Source organism: Hemiscyllium ocellatum, chromosome 4 (assembly GCF_020745735.1).
Source record: "Hemiscyllium ocellatum isolate sHemOce1 chromosome 4, sHemOce1.pat.X.cur, whole genome shotgun sequence".
In the NCBI taxonomy this organism is placed as follows: Eukaryota; Metazoa; Chordata; class Chondrichthyes; order Orectolobiformes; family Hemiscylliidae; genus Hemiscyllium; species Hemiscyllium ocellatum.
In genome coordinates this window covers 125,308,961-125,330,534 of record NC_083404.1, presented here as the reverse complement: position 1 = coordinate 125,330,534, position 21,574 = coordinate 125,308,961, and the positions used below count along the sequence as shown (strand labels likewise).

The window sequence follows — 21,574 nt, the reverse complement described above, 5'->3', positions numbered from 1 at the left end:
TTTCAGTGAATGAAGCACCTATTAGTTAGTTGCTGGAAGCATTGCTCTTTGTTGTGTCTAATGCAAGCTCCCAAAAGGGAGGAATGTGATAAGAATCACTCTTCAAAAAGTTTAAAAGTTGGGAGGCAATGTTGCAGCTGTGCGGGACATTGGTTGGGCCACTTTCGGAATACTGTGTGCAATTCTGGTCACCCTCCTATAGGAATGATGTTGTGAAACTTGAAAGGGTTCATAAAAGGTTTACAAGGATATTGCAAGGGTTGGAGAGTTTGAGCTATAGGGAGAGGCCTTAACAGGCTGGGACTGTTTTCCATGGAGCGTTGGAGGCTGAGGGGTGACCTTATGGATGTTTATAAAATCATGAGGGACATGGATAGGGTAAAATGTCAAGGGCTTTTCCCTGGGTTGAGGGAGTCCAGAACTAGAGGGCATAAGTTTAGGGTGAGAGGGGAAAGATTTAAAAGAGAGCTAAGGGGCAACTTTTTCATGCAAAGGGTGCATCAAATGAGCTACCAGACGTGATGGAGGCTCATACAATTACAACATTTAAAAGGCATCTGGACGGCTAAATGAATAGGAAGGATTTAGAGGGATATGGACCAAGTGCTGACAAATGGGACTAGATTAATTTAGGATTATCTGGTCAGCATGGATGAGTTGGACTTAAGGGTCTGTTTCTGTGCTGCACATCTCCATGACTCTATGGATCTCTTGTGTCTTCCTGTGAAGATAGTTGGAAGGCCTTGGCTAAACTCTCAGACAAAAGACAATACCTCTAACAGTACAATGCTCCAACACTGGAGTGTCATCCTTGGTTTTTATGTTGGAGTTCCTGAAAATTCTGGTCTCTTTCCTATTGGAAAGATGTTGTGAAACTTGAAAGGGTTCAGAAAAGATTTGCAAGGGTGTTACCAGGGTTGGAAGATTTCAGCTATAGGGAGAGGCTGAACAGGCTGGGGCTGTTTTCCCTGGATCGTCGGAGGCTGAGGGGTGACCTTATAGAGGTTTACAAAATTATGAGGTGCATGGATAGGATAAATAGACAAAAGTCTTTTCCCCAGGGTCGGTGAGTCCAGAACTAGAGGGCATAGGTTTAGGGTGAGAGGGGAAAGATATAGAAGAGACCTAAGGGGCAACGTTTTCACACAGAGGGTGGTACATGTATGGAATGAGCTGTCCGAGGATGTGGTGGAGGCTGGTATAATTGCAACATTTAAGAGGCATTTGGATGGGTATATGAATAGGAAGGGTTTGGAGTGATATGGGCCAGGTGCTGGCAGGTGGGACTAGATTGGGTTGGGATATCTGGTCGGCTTGGACAGGTTGGACTGAAGGGTCTGTTTCCATGCTGTACATCTCTATGAATTTATGTCTCTAAGTGGAACCTGAACCCAGAATGTTCGAATTCTGAGTCACAGTTAACAAAGGATATCTGGTGCATTCATCCATATAATGATAGCCACACATTAAAAGTAACTAATAATCTCCTGTTCGTCAAGACATTTTAACAATTAAAGATGTTATGTACTGCCGTACTTTTTAAAAATAATTTTATGTTTGATTAGATTACTTTGCTGTGTACAAACTCAGAACAATTTTTTTACACAAGCATGATTACTGTATTTAATTTCAGTTCAATTAAGGACGACTACACTTTAATTAGTCTTTACATCCAGGTACATGGCTGCACTCAAATGTGTGATTCATCCGCTGATATTTCCAAGGGTAGAATTCCAACATGCCAAATGGTTTCCCTTTGAATGAACTTATTCTTACATTAATTGCAATTCTGACCTAATTCCATATTAAACTATCTGCTAATTAATGACACTTTCAGTGTGATCAACAGTAACAGAACCTTGCATTATTTTCATTCAAAAACTATGTAAAACATTATTTAACAACCACATTGATTTCAGGAATCAGAAAAATGTGCTTAATATCTTTCATATGAGACTGAAAAGACACAAGCTTTCAGCTTCAGACACGGGGCATTTTTTTCTTTGATAATGAAGTGTCGTCTAAGATCTAATTCTCAGTCTGATCACTTGCGCAAATTAAATTTCTGAACATTTATGGAAGTAGCAAAGGAAGCTTACTATACAGTGCAGTGAATGGTTGAGAGAGTAACAACACATGCATTTATATAGCTTCTTAAAGTGATAAGACATCCCAATGGGCTTCAGAGCAACATTATCAAATGAAATCTGGTAATGAATCAAATAAAGAAATCTTAAGATAGGAAATTGGTTTCAAGGAGTGTCTTAAAGTAGCAGAGAGATGGAGAAAGAATTCTCAAGCTTAGGAACTATACTGAGACAGCTGACAGCACTTTGACTAGTGGTGTAGTTATTAAAGCTGGGATAGACAGTGTTCAGAACTGAATGAGTGCAGACATCAAAGATGATGTCAGAACTGAAAGGATTTCCAGAAATATAGGAAGACAAATATAAATTTCAGAAATAGATTTCCTTTCATCACATGACAATAAAAAGATTTCTCTAATCTTAAGGACTGCTTAGGAACTTTAATACCAATCCAATAAAATGCAACCAAGTATTTTGTTCAGATTCTTTGTTTCTATCCCCACCTATCATTTTCTCCTTACCACACCTCCCCCCCCATCCCCCCAGTCTATCTTCTGCATATAAACCGACATTTTCCAAGCTACCATCAGTTCTGAGGCAGGATTAGACCTGAAACGTTAACTCTGATTTCTCTCCACAGATCCTACCAGATCTGCTGAGCTTTTCCAGTAATCTCTATTTTTCTTTGTCTCTGATTTATAGTTCTTTCTGTTTTTATTTGATCAGGTACTTGATTGATTCAAGGCATATTAGATCACTTTCATATTAAAATGCAATGACATGGTGCTTGTTTCTAAACATCTGTAACACAGATTAAATTAAAAGAACTGCTTTGTTTAAATGAATGTGAAATAGCTATAGTCCCAGAGGAACATAAGGCTGCTCTTTGATCAGAGAGAGTGGTAATTTAACCTGAACATTTACTCATCAGGCAAGGGCTGAGGTTGCAAAGGTGTGACCTTTATGGTAACCTCAGACAGTGCAGGAATTGAACGCATGCTCTTAACATCGGAAGTCAACTGCCCAGTCCTCACTTTCTCCTAGTTGATGCCCAGTCAATTGAGCTAATCACTGGAGTACCCACTGCTGTCTAAGGGGTTCAAAAGTGCTAATGGACACTGCTTACTCCATCTCTAAGAACACCTGGGAAACAGACAGCAACAACGTGAAAACTGAACTCACAGTAGCTATAGAAAACAGCGTTACAACCAACATTCTCACCATTGTGCCATCACATCTGCAACTTGGACAATATTGAGCTTAGGACATGTTCATTGATTGCTTAAGGAGCTTATTGGCTGGCAGATTTTCAACTGATTTTCTGACAACATTTATGTGCTGGGCTGGTGAGTTAGTAGGGTTACTTTCTGCAGTCTGTTAGGAACAATGTGAGCTGGAGAGCTGGAAGGAACAAATTTCTAAGACTTGGCAACTTCAGCTGATCAATCAACTGATGTAGAGTCCATGAGAAGGCGCAAGACAACTCCAAGACAAGGTGCAGGACAGTCATGGCTGAGATCAAGAGATTTTCAGAATGAAGGGACACAAGGGGTATAGGGAGTAGGATGGGGAAGTATAGGGAGTAGGATGGGGAAGTATAGAGAGTAGGATGGGGAAGTATAGGGAGTAGGATGGGGAAGTATAGGGAGTAGGATGGGGAGGTATAGGGAGTAGGATGGGGAAGTATAGAGAGTAGGATGGGGAAGTATAGAGAGTAGGATGGGGAGGTGGAGCTGCTGCAGAAGGTCAGTCATTATCTTTTGGATTGCTGAATAGGGTCAATAAGCCGTATGTTGAAAATGTATTGCTGGAAAAGCGCAGCAGGTCAGGCAGCATCTAAGGAGCAGGAGAATCGACATTTTGTGATTTCCTGAAGAAGGACTCATGCCCAAAACGTAGATTCTCCTGTTCCTTGGATGCTGCCTGACCTGCTGCACTTTTCCAGCAACACATTTTCAGCTCTGATCTCCAGCATCTGCAGTCCTCACTTTCTCCAATAAGCCATGTGACCAATCCTGCTGTGGGATTCTTACGTTTTACACATGTCAATAGGTAGGGAGAAAGCCTATCAACTGTCTCCAGTCTATGTGTAGAGGTAAGCTTCAATACTACAAACTAAATGTCTTTATCAACCCGAGATGTCAACAGAGTTTCTACTTCAGCAGATGCTGTCAGGCCTGCTGAGGATTTCCAGCTCTTCCAATCTCCAGAATTCAATCAGTGGATAAACTATTGCTTATTAATTTAAAAACCCTTGGGAATGAATTACCTTTAAATTGCTTCTTGAGGAGGTAACAAAAGTGTAAAATGCCCTTGAATGTAACCAGTTAGTCATCCCAAAAAATGTCCTTTCCATTTGAAGCATCCAATGGCTATATTATTCAGCTAGCCATTTACGCGCAAAATAATTTTTCTTTCATTTCTAATGGTCTTAACTCTGAAGGATTTGAGGCGGTGGTACAGTGTTGCATTAGAACGTCTTGAAAACTAAACACTCAATCCAATTAGAACTGCTCTTTCACAGCACCATAAATTACTAAGCTGGTCTGTCTCGGATAACAGGAAGGAGTAGAGGAAAGATTTATCACTGGGCGCCCACAGCTCATCACTTTCTGGTTTGCAAAAGGTTGAATTTCACAATAAGTGTCAAGGAATTCTGAAGGGATTTATAAAGCCTATTGAAAGCCTGACAAAAGTCCAAACTAAAATCTCAAGGCTCTCCATTCAAAAATCAAATGCTGCCTCTATAAACCTGGTAAACAAAAGCTCTGGAATAGCATGTGTAGAAGTGCAAGTCCTTGGTCAGAAATAATAGGAGATATTGAGCCTCCTGATATCTATGCTTTTAATAATGATCTGTACTCAATAATAAGCTGTTGAAATAATTAATACTCAAATCAAATGGTATTTTGGCAAGGTGACCACTTTAATTATTGAGAGAGCATTCAGCCATATGGTCACCTTTTGTTAAAGCAAAAATAATTAGTTTCAAAAGCTGACCATTAATTTTACTATCGTTTTGCTTCTGTTGCTTTTATGAGTACATCTGCGTAAGCTGCAAATATTAATACAGCCAATGAAAATGCCTTCCTTTTGTGCTCTGCACTCCTTATTTTCCTACCTATCTTTATGTCAACAGCAAACTTAGCAACTGTATCTTCAGTCCCTTAATAATGTCCCTTCAGTCCCTATATAAGTTGTAAAAGTTTGATGTCCTGGAACTGATCCCTGTCACACATCACTTGTTACACCTTGCCAGCCTGCTAAAGACCCTTTTATGCCCACTCTCTTTCCTGTTAGCTAGTTGGTCTTTTTTTTCATTCCTTCATGAGATGAGGGTGTCACTGGCTAAGCCATTCCAGAGGGCAGTTAAGAATCAACCACTTTGCGGTGAATCTGGAGTACTATATAGGTCACACCACATAAGGATGGCAGTTTCCTCCCCTGAAGCCCATTAGTGAATCAGATGGATTTTTCCAACAATCATTTCAAGGTCATCCTTAGACACTTAATTCCAGATTTTTACTGAATTCAAATTCTATCACCATCCATAGTGGAATACAATACCTGGGTTTCTGGATTAACAGCCCAGCAATAATCATCTCCTCAATTCTATTCATACAAACATTTTATCATCTACAGCTTCAGATTTTATTTTCCATAATAATCATTCAACTGACATCTTATCAAATGCTCTCTGGAAATCCAAGTACAGTACATTCACCAGTTCCCCTTTATCCACACATACGTTACTTCCTGAAAGAACCCTAATAATTTGGTGAAAATGATTTTCCCGCTCATTTGGATCCTATCTGATTAACTTGATTTTTTTAACTATGTCCTGCTGTATATCCTTACTAACGCCCTCTCTAAGTTAACTGGTCTGTAGTTTCCTGCTATCTGTCTCTCTCCCTTTCTGAATAATAATAGTCACTATCTTCCAATCAACCAAAACCTCCCCAAATTTTTCGAACTTTTGAATTTTAGAACCAATACATTAACCAACTCTTGTCACTTCTGTTAAGATCTGGGGATAAAGTCCATAAGGACCCAGGTACTTGTCAGCTTGCAGAGACAACAATTTGCTCAGTACAGGGGGGGGTCCCTGATTTATAAAGATCTGGCTTAGCAACAGCTCGTACTTGATTTGCATTGTTTTATTACTAATACGTGTACCAAGGTATACTGAAAAGTGTTGTCTTATGTGCTTTACAGGCAGATTGTCGTATACAATGCATCAGGGTATCACAACAGAGTGCCACAAGTGGAGCAGCACGGTGGCTCAGTGGTTAGCACTACTCCCTCACAGTGCCAGGGATCCAGGTTCAATTCTTGCCTCAGGCAATTGTCTGTGTGGAGTTTGCATATTCCCCCTATGTCTGTGTGGGTTTCCTCCGGGTGTTCCAGTTTACTCCCACAATCCAAAGATGTACAGGTCAGGTGAATTGGTCATCCTAAATTGTCCATAGTGTTAGGTGGCTTAGTCAGGGGTAGGGATTTGGGTGGGTTACTCTTAGGAGGGTCTGTGTGGACTTGTTGGGCTGAAAGGCCTGTATCCATACTGTAGGGAATCTAATCTAAACTGCTGAAAAGATGCAGAAAGAGATCACGATTAGTATTTTTCAAAAGCCTGATAGAGCAGGGAAGAAGCCGTTCTTGAATCTTTTGGTATGTGTATTCAAACTTTTATATCTTTTGCCTGATGGAACTGGGTGGAACAGAGTATAACTGGGGTGGGAGCGTTCTTTGATTTTTTTGGTTACTGTCAAGGCAGCAGGAAGTACAGATGAAGTCAGTGGATGGGAGGTTAGTTTGCCTGATGGCCTGGGCTCTATTCACAGCTATCTGCAGGTTCTTGTGGCTCCAGGAAGAGTGTTTATGCACATGCTGAATTTCCTTAGCCTTCTAAGGAAGTAAAGGCATTGCTGTGCTTTCTTGATCCTATTGTCAATGTGTGTGGACCCTGCAAACTTGATCTCATACATGATTGTAATTTAAAAGATCTGACAAACAAACATTTCCTTTACTTATGAATGGCTCATTTATATTGTCCTGCATTGTATTCCGACTTGCATATAAATTACTTGTGGACAGATTCCGGAGGGGAATCCATTTTCAATCCGGGGACTGCCTATTCCTGGTGATTGTGATTTTCTTAAGTTCCTCCTTCCAATTCACTTTGTGATTTACAGCTAATTTTGTAATTTTTTTTTACTTGCTGTTTTTTGTACTGTGTCGAATCATCTCACCTGCCACCTATTTTTGCATAGTTTGATTTTTTTTTCCTTAATGTTGATACTGTCCTTGGCTGTGAACCTGAACTAATTACACAGTTGTCATCATTCGTCCCTAAGGAAAGAAACATCATCAGCAGCAACTTGCTCTTAGGTACCGTTTTTAATTCAGTCGGACCTCCAAGTCCCTTATTAAGAGTGCTCTCAGTTAACATTTGATGTCATGTCACACAAAGAGGCATCACACAGGAGAACACAGAGATAGATAAAGGCTTCCTCAAACAGGTAGGTTTTCAAGAGTCTCTAACAAAAAGAGGTGAGTGAAGTCAATAACTAAGCAGAAGAGTTAGGGAGAGAATTTAGACCATAAGATATAGGGTCAGAAATTAGGCCATTCAGCCCATCGTGCCTGCTTTGCCATTCAATCATGGCTGATAAGTATCTCAATCCCATTCTCCTGCCTTTTCCCTTTAACCCTTGATCCCCTTGATACTCAAGAACCTATCTATTTCAGTCTTAAATCTCCTCAAAGACCTGGCCTCCATAGACTTCTGTGACAATGAATTCCATAGATTCACCACCAGCTGGCTGAAGAAGTTTCTCCTTAAATCCATTCTAAAAGGTATTTCCTTTACTCAAAAACGTAATTTCAAGACTTGGAGCAAGGCTTGGTCGTTAATTATGAAGTGGTAATAATTGGAGACATGCAAGAGGCCAGCACTGGAGGAACACGTAGATGTTGGATAGTTTTCGGCAATGTTCACTGTAAATATTTTTGTAGATGTGTAGTTCAAGTACTCAGCCTTTCCAATATATTACCAGGTCCAGCAATAAGCAGTAATAAAGTGAGGAGAAATGGTGAGTGGCCTGGATAGGAACCTGAGTGGCTGCATGACCTAGATAGATTATAATTTGTCGCGATGCAAAATGCTAGGGAGGGAGGGTGCAGGCGAGGCTATGGAGGGATTTCAAAGTAAGACTGAGACCTTTTGAGAAGAGCACAAGAAATGTGCATCATTGTGTGCGTGATGATATCCGTGTGATGTGATTTATGTACTGCCATTTCTACTCAGCAAACAAGTGTAAGGTTTATTGAAGAGGTTCCTCTGTAAATTATTTTACAATAACAACAGGGCTACAAAGGCAATGCGTTTTAAATCTAAACTCCACTCCTGAGAGGATAATACAACAATGAACATCTGTGCTTCTCAAGTGGATAATTTCATTTTTAATATACCTGAAAGGCAACAAAATGAAGATCTTTAATAACAGGCTTCCTGACCAAAACTTCACAGAGATAGCAAAGCCGGTCAATCCCACCTGTCATTCAAGTGAAAAGGAGCTGCATCTTTCCTCGTCCTGAATATATAATTTAAATTCACCAACTCACTAATAACTCTGATTTGAAACCTGAGTGCCACAGTATCTTTGAATTGAGTTCTGATATTTAAATGCAGCTTCAGATTATTCTCCCTCTTTAGGAACTGTGACTTGATTCATGTTAATTCAAACCTTTCAAGAGCTTGGACTCAGTTATTCCTTGCAATTCTTTGAATGATACCATCTGTGCTTAAAGGCTTTAATATCTGGATTCTTTTAAGCATTTTTCAGTGAATTGCTTTCACCCCAGCTGGCCCACGATCACACGTGTGATTCTCCTCTGGTGTAAATAGGTACAATTATAAAGGGAAAGCGTTCTGTGAGATTCAATACTGTTCCAGAATGGTACTGTTTCTGCACTTGCCCTGCTGTCCACATCAACTGTTTGTGAAGCTTTGTGCGGCAATGTGCCTTTTATGCAAAAAAAACTTTGATGTCTCAACATGTTGCCTCTCCTCTGACAGCACAAGATTCAGTACAAGGTGCACAGTGGCTCAGTGGTTAGCACTGCTGCCTCACAGCACCAGGATCCCAGGTTTGATTCCAGCCTCGGGCAACTGTCTGTGTGGAGTTTGCACATTTTCCCCCTGTCTGCATGGGTTTCCTCCGGGTGCTCTGGTTTCCTCCCACAGTCACAAAGTTGTGCAGGCCAGACGAATTGGCCATGTTAAATTGCCCATAGTGCTCGGTGCATTAGTCAGAGGGAGATGGTGAGGACTGCAGATGCTGGAGATCAGAGCTGAAAATGTGTTGCTGGAAAAGTGCAGCAGGTCAGGCAGCATCCAAGGAGCAGGAGAATCGATGTTTCGACGAAATGTCGATCCTCCTGCTCCTTGGATGCTGCCTGACCTGCTGCACTTTTCCAGCAACACATTTTCAGCTCAGAGGGAGATGGGTCTGGGTGGGTTGCTCTTCAGAGTGTTGGTGTAGACTTGTTGGGCTGAAGGGCCTGTTTCCACACTGTAGGTAATCTAATCTAATCATATGGGTATCTCAATATTTATTGGCAGTCGCTAAATGCCCCTTGAGAAGGTGGTGGTGAGCTGTCTTGTTAAACCGCTGCAGTCCATGTGTTTTATATAAACCTACAATGCTGCCAGGGAGAGAAGCCCAGGATCTTGACCCAGTGACAGTAAAGGAACAGCAATATATTTCCAAGTCAGGATGGTGGGCAGCTGGGAGGGGAACTTCCTGGAGATGGTCAAAAGTCACATGACACTGGGTTATAGTCCAACAGGTTTATTTGAAACTGCAAGGTTTCAGAGCCCCTGCTCCCTCCTCAGGCAGTTAGTGAGAGAGAATACATCGGACACAGAATTTATATAGTAAAAGATCAAAGGATCATACAACTCATGTGAATGTATTGAACAAACCTAGATGGCTATCAAGTCTTTAATCAGTTAGAATGGAGTTGGAGGTTTCGATTGATTAATATTAGATTAGATTACTTACAGTGTGGAAACAGGCCCTTCGGCCCTACAAGTCCACACTGACCCGCCGAAGCGCAACCCACCCATACCCCTACATTTACCACTTACCTAACACTACAGGCAATTTAGCATGGCCAATTCACCTGACCCGCACATCTTTGGACTGTGGGAGGAAACCGGAGCACCCGGAGGAAACCCACATAGACACGGGGAGAACATGCAAACTCCACACAGTCAATCGCCTGAGTCGGGAATTGAACCCGGGTCTCTGGCACTGTGACGCAGCAGTGCTAACCACCGTGCTGCCCACTATGTAAATCCCTGCGCCAAGATAACTTCAGGTTTTATCAGAATAAAGGTGACACCTCAGGTCAGACAATACATTTTAGGTGTGACACCATGTCTCAAGTCTGCTTGTATCTCATCCAGGAGCTAGAGTTGTTATAGTTCCAAAGTAGAAATTTATAAAATGCCACATTGACTGACTCTCTACAGTTTTTGTGCCTTTTAAGCAAAATAGAATAAGAGGGAGACAGTGTATGTGTGTAAGAGGATATGTGTGTGCATGCGTGGGTATGAGGAAGAGACAGAGAGTCTGTGCATGTGCTTGAGGGGGAGTGTGTGCGAGTGTGAGGGAGTATATGGATGTGAGAGCATGTGTGTGATTGTGTGTGACAGTGCGTCTCATACATACAGACTCACACTCTCTCACAGGCAGATACTCCCTCACACTCGCGCATACTCTGTCAAGCAGACACACTCCAGCACACATTCTCACACATATATATAGACCCTCACACTCACACAATCTTTCTCAAGAACACCTGCAGACATGCACACATACATGCACACACACACTCTCTCTCACACACAGACATACACACAAACATACAGCCACACATATAAAACTATTTGATGAATTTGCATTTGCAGATACATCCTATTTTGTTCAAAAAGTATACAATCTGTAGACGGTCAGTGAATGTGGCATTTCATAAATTCCTACTTTGGAAATAAAGCCAGTCTGGTTCCAGGATGAGATACAAAAAGACTTGAAACAAGGCACCACATTTAAAATGTATTGTCTGACCTAAGGTGTCACCTTCATTCTGATAAAACCTGAAGTTATCTTGGGGCAAGGATTTACATATTAACCGATCAAAACCTGCATCCCCATTCTAACTGATTAAAGACTGAATAGCCGTCTAGGTTTGTTCAATACATAAGTTTCATGACCTTTGATCTTTTACTATAAATTCTGTGTCCAATGTATTCTCTCTCACTAGTTGACTGAAGAAGGAGTGGGGGATCGAAAGTTGGCAGTTTCAAATAAACCTGCTGGACTATAACCCGATATCGTCCTGATTTTTTACTTTGTCCACCCCAGTCCAACACTGGCACCTCCACATCATTTCAGGAGATGGTATTCCCAGGTAACTGCTGTCCATGTTCTTCTAGATGGTAGTGGTGGCTCGCTTCGAAGGTGCTGTCAGAGGAGCCTTGGTGAATGTCTGCCATGCATCTTGTGGATGAAACACACTGCTGCTTCTGGGCATTGTCATGGGTGGGATTTTACACTCACAGGAAGGTGGGTTTAAAGCTGCTTTGGGAGTGGGGGAGAAGAGGGTTGTAAAATCCACCAACAATTTTCCCTGCATCTACCTCCCCACTCCAATACAAGCCCCAACACAAGCATATGGGCAGTGAGAGGGGCATTGGATGGCTTGCTTACCCCCCTGCCAATAGACTGGCCAATTAAGAGTACTTGTCACTTTCTTTGACCAAGGCTAGTGATGTGCTAGAAGTCCTAAGACTGCTCAAACTCCAGGAGGGCAATGCATTAAACTCCATTTGCCACCTCTCACGTTTATTGTTATTATCAATCACTGATTGGCCAGCAGCCAATTGGGGAGTGGGACTTCCTTCCCCAGATGGAGGCAGAGGTCTTGCCTCAAAGTCATTCATAGATCATAGAATCATAATATCTCGACAGTAAAGATAGAGGCTATTTGGCCCATTGAGTCTGCACCAACCTGCTGAAGAGCATCCCACCATATCTCCATAGCCCTGCATTTTACCATGACTAATCCATATATCCCTGGACACTAAGCATGGGAAATTCACCTTCCTGCACACCTTTGGACTGTGGGAGGAGACTAGAGCATCTGGCAGAAACTAGAACACCCGGCAGAAACCCATGTCGACAAGGGGAGAATGTGCAAACTCGACACAGACAATCACCTGAGGCTGGAGTTGAACCCAGATCTCTGGCACTATGAGGCAGCAGTGCTAAGCACTGAGCCACCATGCTGCCATTGCAGACCTGAAATAGAACATAGAACATCACAGCGCAATACAGGCCCTTTGGCCCTCGATGTTGTGCTGGCCTGTGAAACCAATCTGCAGCCCTACATTATTCCATTCTAGTCCATTTGCCTACCCAATGACCATTTAAATGCCCTTAAATTTGGCGAGTCTTAAAGTTTCAGGTAGTGCGTTCCACAACCCTACCAGTCTGAGTAAAGAAACTACCTCTGACATCTGTCCTATATCTATCACCCCTCAAATTAAAGCTATGTCCCCTCATGCTAGCTATCACGATCCAATCAAAAGACACTCTCACTGACCACCCTATCTAACCCTCTGATTACCTATATGTCCCAATTAAGTCACCTCTCAGCCTTCTTCTCTCCTTCAAAAACAGCCTGAGGCCTTTCAGCCTTTCCTTGTAAGACCTTCCCTCCACATCAAGCAACATCCCAGTAAATCTCCTCTGAACCCTTTCTAAAGCTTCTACATCGTTTCTATAATACAGTGATTAGAACAGTACGCAGTACTCCAAGTGTGGCTGCACCAGAGTTTTGTACAGCTGCAGCATGACCTCATGGTTCTGAAACTCAATCCCTCTGCAAATAAAAATTAACACATTGTATGTCTTCTTAACAATCCTATCAACCTGGTTGGCAACTTTCAGGGATTTATGTATATGAACACCGAGATCTCTCTGCTCATCTACACCACCGAGTATCTTACCATTAGCCCGAGGAAATGGTACTCTGCATTCTTCTTACTCCTTCCAAAGTGAATCACCTCACACTTTTCTGCATTAAACTCCATTTGCCACCTCTCAGCTCAGCCCTGCAGCTTATCTATTTCCCTCTGTAACCTACAACATCCTTCGTCACTATCCACAACTTTACTAACCCTTAGTGTCATCCATAAATTTACTAACCCATCCTTCTATGCCCTCATCCAATGACAAACAACAGTGGATCCAAAACAGATCCTTGCGGAACACCACTAGTAACTGAACTAGGATGATTATTTCCCATCAACCATCACCCTCTGTCTTCTTTCAGCTAGCCAGTTTCTGATCCAAACCACTAAATCACCCACAATCCCATGCCTCTGTATTTTGTGCAATAGCCTACTGTGGGGAACCTTATCAAAGGCCTTAGTGAAATTCATATACACCACATCAACTGCTTTACCTTCAACCAGCTGTTTGGTCACCTTCTCAAATAACTCATTAAGAGTTATTAATCTTACTCCAGTCATTCTTTTATTCCTTATATACTGATAGAAAACCTTAGGGTTTTCTTGATCCTATCCACCAATGACTTCTCATATGCCCTCCTGGCTCTTCCTAGTTCTCTCTTTAGGTCTTTCCTGGCTAACTTGTAACTCTCAAGTGCTAACTGAGTCATCACATCTCATCAAATGTTATCTCTATTAATCTCTGTGAGGCACAACCTACCCTTCACAAAACCATGTTAACTATCCCTAATCAACTTATTCCTGTCTAGATGATTGTAAATCCTACCTCTAATCACCCTTTCCAACACTATACCTGCATCAAAAGTAAGGCTCACTGGTCTATAATTTCTAGGGTTGTCTCTACTCCCTTCTTGAACAAGGAACAGCATTTGCTGTCCTCCAATCTTCTGACATTATCCCTGTAGATAATAATGACATAAAGATCAAAGCCAAAGGCTCTGCAATCTCCTTCCTGGCTTTCCAGAGAATCCTAGGATAAATTCCATCCAGTTGAGGGGACTTATCTATTTTAACACTTTCCGAATTGCTAACACCTCCTCATTGTGAACCTTAACCCCACCTAGTCTAGTAGCCTGTACCTCAGTATTTTCCTTGACAACATTGTCTTTTTCTCGTGTGAGCACTGATGAAAAGTATTCATTTAGCACTTCCTTTATCTCCTCTGACTCCACGCACAACTTCCCTCTACTATCCTTAGTTGGCCCTAATCTTACTCCAGTCATTCTTTTATTCCTGATATACTGATAGAAAACCTTAGGGTTTTCCTTGATCCTATCCACCAATGACTTCTCATATGCACTCCTGGCTCTTCTTAGTTCTCTCTTTAGGTCTTTCCTGGCTAACGTGTAACTCTCAAGTGCCCTAACTGAGTCATCACATCTCATCAAATGTTATCTCTATTAATCTCTGTACTGATCTGTTGAGTTTTTCCAGCACTTCATGTTCTAATTTCTGATCTCCAGCATCCAGAATAATGTTCTGTTTTGATTTTGTTTTAGTCCTCATTTAGTATTGGCTTGAAGAAGGAAGGACAAAGCAGATGCCTCACAAGAAGGGAAAGTGAAAGGGAGGGGGCAGTGGAACAAATATGCAAGTGATGCAGCTGTGATTAGTGTACAGATAGGGAGAAAAAAGTGCATCAATGAATTGAACATAGGAACATTCAGTTCCTCAAACCTGTTCACTATTCAATTGGATCATTAATAATTCACTTCATCGATCAACCTTGGTCCTGTAATCCTTAATGCACTTGTCTTTGAAATAATCATTTGACCTGGCTTCTTTTTGGGGAAAAGTGTTAAAAATTTTCCGCAATCTTTTGCACAAAGATGTGATTTCTGACAACATGCTGCCTGACTCTCATTTTAAGGAACCTTTGTTCAGGTCATCTCAACCAGAGGAAATTGTTTTTCTCTAAATACCTTATCTTTGTCATTTCCTATGCCTCAGTTAGATCTTCTGTATTCAATGGCATTGTGTGCGCTGTGATGCCCACCAATACCATCGTGTGGTTGGAGTAGTTTCCTGTCCCCATGCTCCTAGTTTGTCTGGGTATGAAGGTCTACTTGGTTTATAGTGAAAAAGGAACAGCTGATGGCTGCTTCAACAAGGAGAGGCTCTTGACCTAAACTAGGTGCAGCTTATTGCATTGGTAGTTGTCAGGTAAAAGTAATGTTAATAAGTTAAATATGGCATCAAGTAATACCCTTCTATGATTAACATTGGAAGCCCACCAAGAACATATATAATTCAGTGAATAAATCTTAAAATTACCCAGAGAAATCAAAGAATTTTGATCTTCTCATGCCAGTGTCTCTAAGTAAAATGTTACTTTCAGTGAGGTAGCATAAACAGGCAGTGGGATAAACTCTCAACTGAGAGATTTTTTTCAGCTGCATTGAAAATGCAACTGACCTATAGTTTACTTATTACTGGCAAAAATTACATTGTGTAAGACAGGGAGTCTGATGATAGATCAAGCATGCTGCCAAAATATTAAATAAGACTTTGCCTTTAACTTTCTCTCCAACGGCAAAAAGAGAAAGTGAAACAAAAAAAAGATGGATTATTCTTCATACCATCTGAAGATAAATGAATTCCCACTGAAGATGCGGGACTTAGCAATATGGTAAGTTCCAGACAGCCACATTGTCCTTAGAATACTTCACATCACCAAAGTCTACAGGAATATCGCTGTCCAGAACGGCTAGGAACAGTTTTTAGTTCTACTTTTCATTTGTGTGTATGCTGGACTTGACATTGATTCTATGCTGCTGAATATAACAAGAGCTTTAGTGTTCAATCCATTGTTATTTAATTCTCTGCCTCATCTATTGTCCTTCTCTAATCTTGACTATCTGAACTACCTATATTGCACAAAGAATGACATAAATTAGAAAGACCTATAAAATAATCCATGTTTATAGTTCCCTAAATACTTTTGAAACCATTTGCAATTACTGCCCTTTATCTTTTCAGGTTCAATAAGTCATTTTCCCCTGTATGGTGGGTCTGCAGTAATATAGTATGGTGAAAGTGAGGACTGCAGATGCTGGAGATTAGAGTCGAGAGTGTGGTGCTGGCAAAGCACAGCAGGTGAGGCAGCATCCGAGGAGCAGGAGAGTCAGGAATGACGCTGTGAGCCAAGAGGGTGGAGAGATCATATAGTAGTGGTAATATAGTATGCAATTGTCCACACATTGTAATAACCTTTTCACACCCACTAACTATAATTACGACGTTTTGATATTGTTTATATGTCAAGTCCTTTTGTATCCCACATGTGGAAGGTCTTGGGTCCATTGCCCTAACCTTGGGTTTAGTCTTGCCTATGATGCACTGCCTTCCAAATAAAGTTGTTGTCTTGTTTTTCAGTTTTTTTTTAATTTGGCTCATGCCACGATGCAGTTAATGGGAGCCAAAAACTCTGTGGTATCTTGTCCCAAGTGTGTGCCTTGACAGATTATGAGGAGATTGCAGCTGAGCCTCATCCTATGCTCTCATGCAATGTCCACTTAATCTTGATCAAGACTGGGAACACTGTGTAGCCCACAGGTACTGAGAGCAACACAATGAATGGAAGCAATGAAATCAGCTCCAAAGGGGGACTGAAGTGTTGTTCAGTTTGAAAATGGAATGTGTACACTTTATACTATGTGGATCAATCCTCAAAGCCATGTGAATTCAATAACACCTTTGATTAATGCAACTTGATTTGCAGAATTTGCAGAACCGGTACTCCACAATATTCCAGGAAAGTTTCTTAGGAGCAGATGAAATTAGGCGAATAAAATAAACAAGAGATAGTAAATCTCAGCTGCATTTCAGAATGCCTGCTGTAATTGCAGATACCTGAGGAGAAAAGCCATGAATAAAACAAATGAAGTGCATGGAACAGAAGGAATTAAAGCATGGAGCAGTTCATTTGCAAAGCAGTTACTTACAGATAATAAGTGTAGGACTGGGAGCTTCTTCTGCCGGGTGGGATGGTTGGAGGATTTAGGCAGTGAGGGGAAGGATGGAATGAAAGGAAAAAAAAACAAATATTAATGGATCAAAAGAAAACCAAAAAAAAACTTGCTTCCTTAATTAAAAGAAACTGTTAAAAGCTGTGATGGTTGATGCTTAAGTGAAGCTTGTGGTAAAGCAGAGAATCACACATTGTGGTACAGTTAATGACAGGCACAACAAATTAATTGGAGAATGAGAACAATACACTAAGCATTCCATTGCCCTGAAAACCTACAGAGCATTAATATCTCACACTGGCTGTACAGTACAGTGTTAAGCCATTGCTGCTTTTATTAGTGATGTTTAAATATGGATACATGGGGAATCAATTTTCTGGAGCTGACTTCCAGCATTTACAAATCCATTCCTTTCTCCAAAGCACAGATTGTTCCATTCATTGCTTTTTTTCACGGCTGTTTGATAGGGTAAAGGAGCTGGATTCAGTTGCGAGCTAGCACCATGAATCCCAGGATGCTGAATCTGAATTCAAACAGCAACCACACAGAGCTCCTGCTGCAAAGACGTTAAAAATGACTTCATTTGTTCTCTGTCTGAGATGGATGGGTTTGGGAAGTCCAATTATTTTCTGCTAAAATAGCTTGTCAATACTTGGCACAAGACAGCATTAGATTATAATCTTATTTGTAACAGCAGGTCTTTTTTTGTCAAGACTATTTTGCAGAAATATTGAGGTTCCAGAAATCAATATGGGGAAGCTTGTTTTAAAATTTATGAAACATTGTGAGAGTACTGGGCAGTCACAAGAATGGCTCAACGTCACCGCAAGGGGATGTTAGTGTGATGGTGCACTCCTGTTCAGAACCCAGTCTGAATAAGAGGAGTACAGTCCAAGATGTGGCACCTTCTTGAGGAATGGGAGGAAGGAAGCAATCAGATAGAAGTGGCCTTGTATCTCTGAGTACAATGCTTCCCAAATGTCTTCCCACCATGAGGTTTGGAAAAATGTAGTGATATCTTAGTGGAAATGATGAGAGGTGGGGTAGAGGGTGGTGGCGGGGAGACAGCAGTCAGGGTAGAGGTGGACAGGGATAGGAAACGCCTGTGAGTGCAGGGTGGAGACTTGCCAGGGCCAGGGGAGTGGGTTGCTGTGAGAACAAGCCCACAGCTGTTGTATCGCAGTGAGAGACCTACAATGGCCGCTGCTGCCTCCAAGCACACCAGCCCAAACTTTCAGCCCGTGACCCCACTTGAGGTCCTGACTCTCACTTTGGGAAGCTCTGTTCTTGTGGATGGCTGATACAAATATTAAATGTGTGGATGATACGAATGCAGGTGAATTCAGTAACATGGGGATGAATTCTGATGAAGACAAAAACTGATCTTTAGGCAGGCTACAAATCTGAAACAATGAAATTGAAAATGCTGGAAATGCTCGGCAAGTCAGTCGTATGTGGAGGGTGAACCAGAAATCAAAGTTTATCGTTGTTAATTCTGTTTCTAGCGCATATTGCCAACAGTTTCTAATTTTATTGTAAGCTTCATTGGCCCCTCTCATTTACTTAAAACAATTTCTGGTTGTGAATTTCCACAGGACTTTCTCCAATTATTCACTGTAAATTCTGCTTTAAGATCATACGAATCGAAGCATAAATTGGTCATTCAACCCCTTAAACAGTCTCTGCCGTTGAACCTGACCATGGTTGATCACCTATTCCAACATCTTTTTCCTGCACTGTCACCACTTCCCATAAAATCTTTCATATCTTCAATCTGTTACGACACGCGGTAAATACCTCTGCTAATTTAAATCTGACACAGAGAGAACCTCACCTCTGTTAAATTTTGAGAGGTAAAGAACTATTCCAGAGGTCACTATTTAAAGCAAAAAATTAACAACTTTATTCTTTAAGTCCACAAGAGAACATTAAACAACTATTTACAACTCCTTTCTTTTAAACCTATTTTTTACCTCCCACTCTCCAATACTGGTCAGATAAAAAAAATCAAATTTCAAAACCAGCCAGCTGTCAAATCTTCTCTTTGTATCTTCCTCTGTAGCTTTTCCTCTGTCATCCTTTCTTCAGTATATTGCTTCACAGGTCTTTCATATGAACAGATACCATTCAGAGTTATTCGGCTGGCAGTCTATACTTGTTGGTTTTGTTGGCAGTTCTGTTCAAAATATACAGTTTTATACCCCAAAACATCGGATCATTTCATTGGTTTGATGTCATCAAAATGCTAAATTCAAATTCGATTGGATTTTGGTATCTGGGGCATAATTTAAACTGTTGCGAACTTTAATTTGTTTTTGTTCTGTGGCAACACAACTCCAGCTATTTGTTTCAACCAAGTGTTATATTTTTACTTTATTCAGTACACTCTGTACTTTCAATCAGTCCTTGTTAGCTTCCTGTTTCTCTTAAAGGTACAGTACACCTCAACACCTTCAGAACAGATCTCCTCCATGAAGTTATACGGTCACTTGAAGTAGAGAATGCCAATGATTTACTGCTCTCTGAGTGAAAACGTTAGTCCTCATAACAGTCTTAAATGGGCACCTCAGACTCTGAGCCTGTGACCCTGATAATAGATTCCTCCTACCCAGGACAGACATCATTCTGGGATCTACCCTGTTCATCCTTGCAACATTTTTGTATTCTTAATTTTTCTGCTGATTTCTCTAAATTTCATTTTCTAAACTGAACAGGATGTTGACACAGTCTCTTCAACCCCTCCTCTTGAACAATGCTGTCATTCCAGGAACTGTTCTAATGAAGCAATATTTCATTAGATATACTTCTTTGGACTAATGAGATTGAAGGGTCTGGGGATAAAGTGGGAACGTCACTGAGTTAAATGACCATGACCATATTGAATGGCCAAATGGCCTATGTCTGCTTGTATTTTCTATGTTTCTAATGTTAAGTGATTAAGTGTAATGAGACAGATGATTTTAAGAAGTTGTCTTTGCACGGTGGGAAGTTGGATGTTAGCGGTGGGGGATAGTGCAAATATAGGACATTCTCCTTAAAACATTGTTGAGGTTAGGTCAACTGAAGTTGTTGAAGCTCACGTTGTTTTATTAGACTGGGTGTTAAGAGTTTTGGAACAAAGGTAAAGTTGCCACAGTTTTACCAGGCCATTGGACTGCTGTCTCATCCGACAGACAGACAACTAGCGATGGTTTAACCTGAAGGACAGTATGGTGCTGGAAAATCACAGTCAGTCAGGCAACATCCAAGGAGCAGGAGAATCAACATTTTGAGCACAAGCCCTTCACCAGGAAGGGCTTATGCTCAGAACTTCAATTCTCCTGCTCCTCAGATGCTGCCTGACCTCCTGTGCTTTTCCAACACTCTTCGACTCTGATCTCCAGCATCTGCAGTCCGAGGGGAGTACGAGGCTGGGGGGTGGGGGGGGGTGGGGAGGGGGAGCATGTGGCTGGGGGGGAAGGGAGTACAAGGCTGGGGGGGAGTATGAGGCTGGGGAGGAGAGGGGGAGTATGAGGCAGGGGGAGGGGGAGTACGAGGCAGGGGGTAGTGGGAGTACGAGGCTGGGGGGGAGGGGGGTACAAGGTGGGGGGAGGGGGAGTACGAGGCGGGGGAGGGGAGGGGGAGTACAAGGCGGGGGGAGGGGGAGGGGAAGTACGAGACTGGGGGGGGTACAAGGTGGGAGGGAGGGGGAGTACAAGGCTGGGGAGAGGGGGAGTACGAGGCGGGGACGGGGAGTATGAGGCGGGGGGGAGGGGGGAGTATGAGGCTGAGGGGGAGGGGGAGTACTGGATTAGAATAGTTTTGACTATTGAATACACGATGGGCCGAAGCATCTTTTGTTTTGACCTCTGTAGGTTTGTGTATCTGTTCATCATCCAGTTACCCCTGACCTACCTTCCTGTTCCTACTACGCCAGTTCTCCTGCTGTCATTAGGCTGACATTCACTGCTAATGACTAACAAGACGGATCACCATAACCATTATTCAGTAATCATTTCAAAATTAGAAAGCTTGAGGTACTATGTAAACCAAATTGAAAAATGACCATAGAAAATGGTAGTAACTACTCTTTGGATGTACATTTGCTGAGAAAGGTTTCCCCTGGACAAACTACAAACTGAGAAGGTGCTGCCACACTGTTTTTTCAGTTTGCTGATTTTTGACCAAGAAAAGAAAAATCATCTCTGATTTTGTGTGTTCGGGAAAGGTGGGGCTGGTGGGGGGAGGGGCGCGGTTGGGGGGTGTGTGTGTTGGGGGTGGGGTGGTTGCAAACTGTGCTCCAAGGGAGACACTGACAGCTCATGGATGAGTGCAACTTCAATAGAGCGAGTGCTGACATTGCAGAATTCATCCTCTCACTACCCAATAAGCACTTAACAGAGTTATGGTCACAATGTCCATATGGCAAGCAATGCTGT

General features: G+C 41.8%; 1 protein-coding gene across 5 annotated transcripts in view; it reads right to left on the bottom strand.

The window, feature by feature from the left end:
• Window positions 1–21,574, bottom strand: part of LOC132815087 (receptor-type tyrosine-protein phosphatase mu-like) — an 888,844-nt gene that overhangs the window by 207,903 nt on the left and 659,367 nt on the right. For 3 of the 5 annotated variants that reach the window (XM_060823829.1, XM_060823832.1, XM_060823831.1), the window contains one exon: window positions 17,133–17,162. The exons of the other annotated variants lie outside the window; for them this stretch is intronic. In XM_060823829.1, the coding sequence (XP_060679812.1) occupies window positions 17,133–17,162 (30 nt within the window). The remainder of the gene's footprint in view (window positions 1–17,132; window positions 17,163–21,574) is intronic. 5 annotated transcript variants of the gene reach the window in all.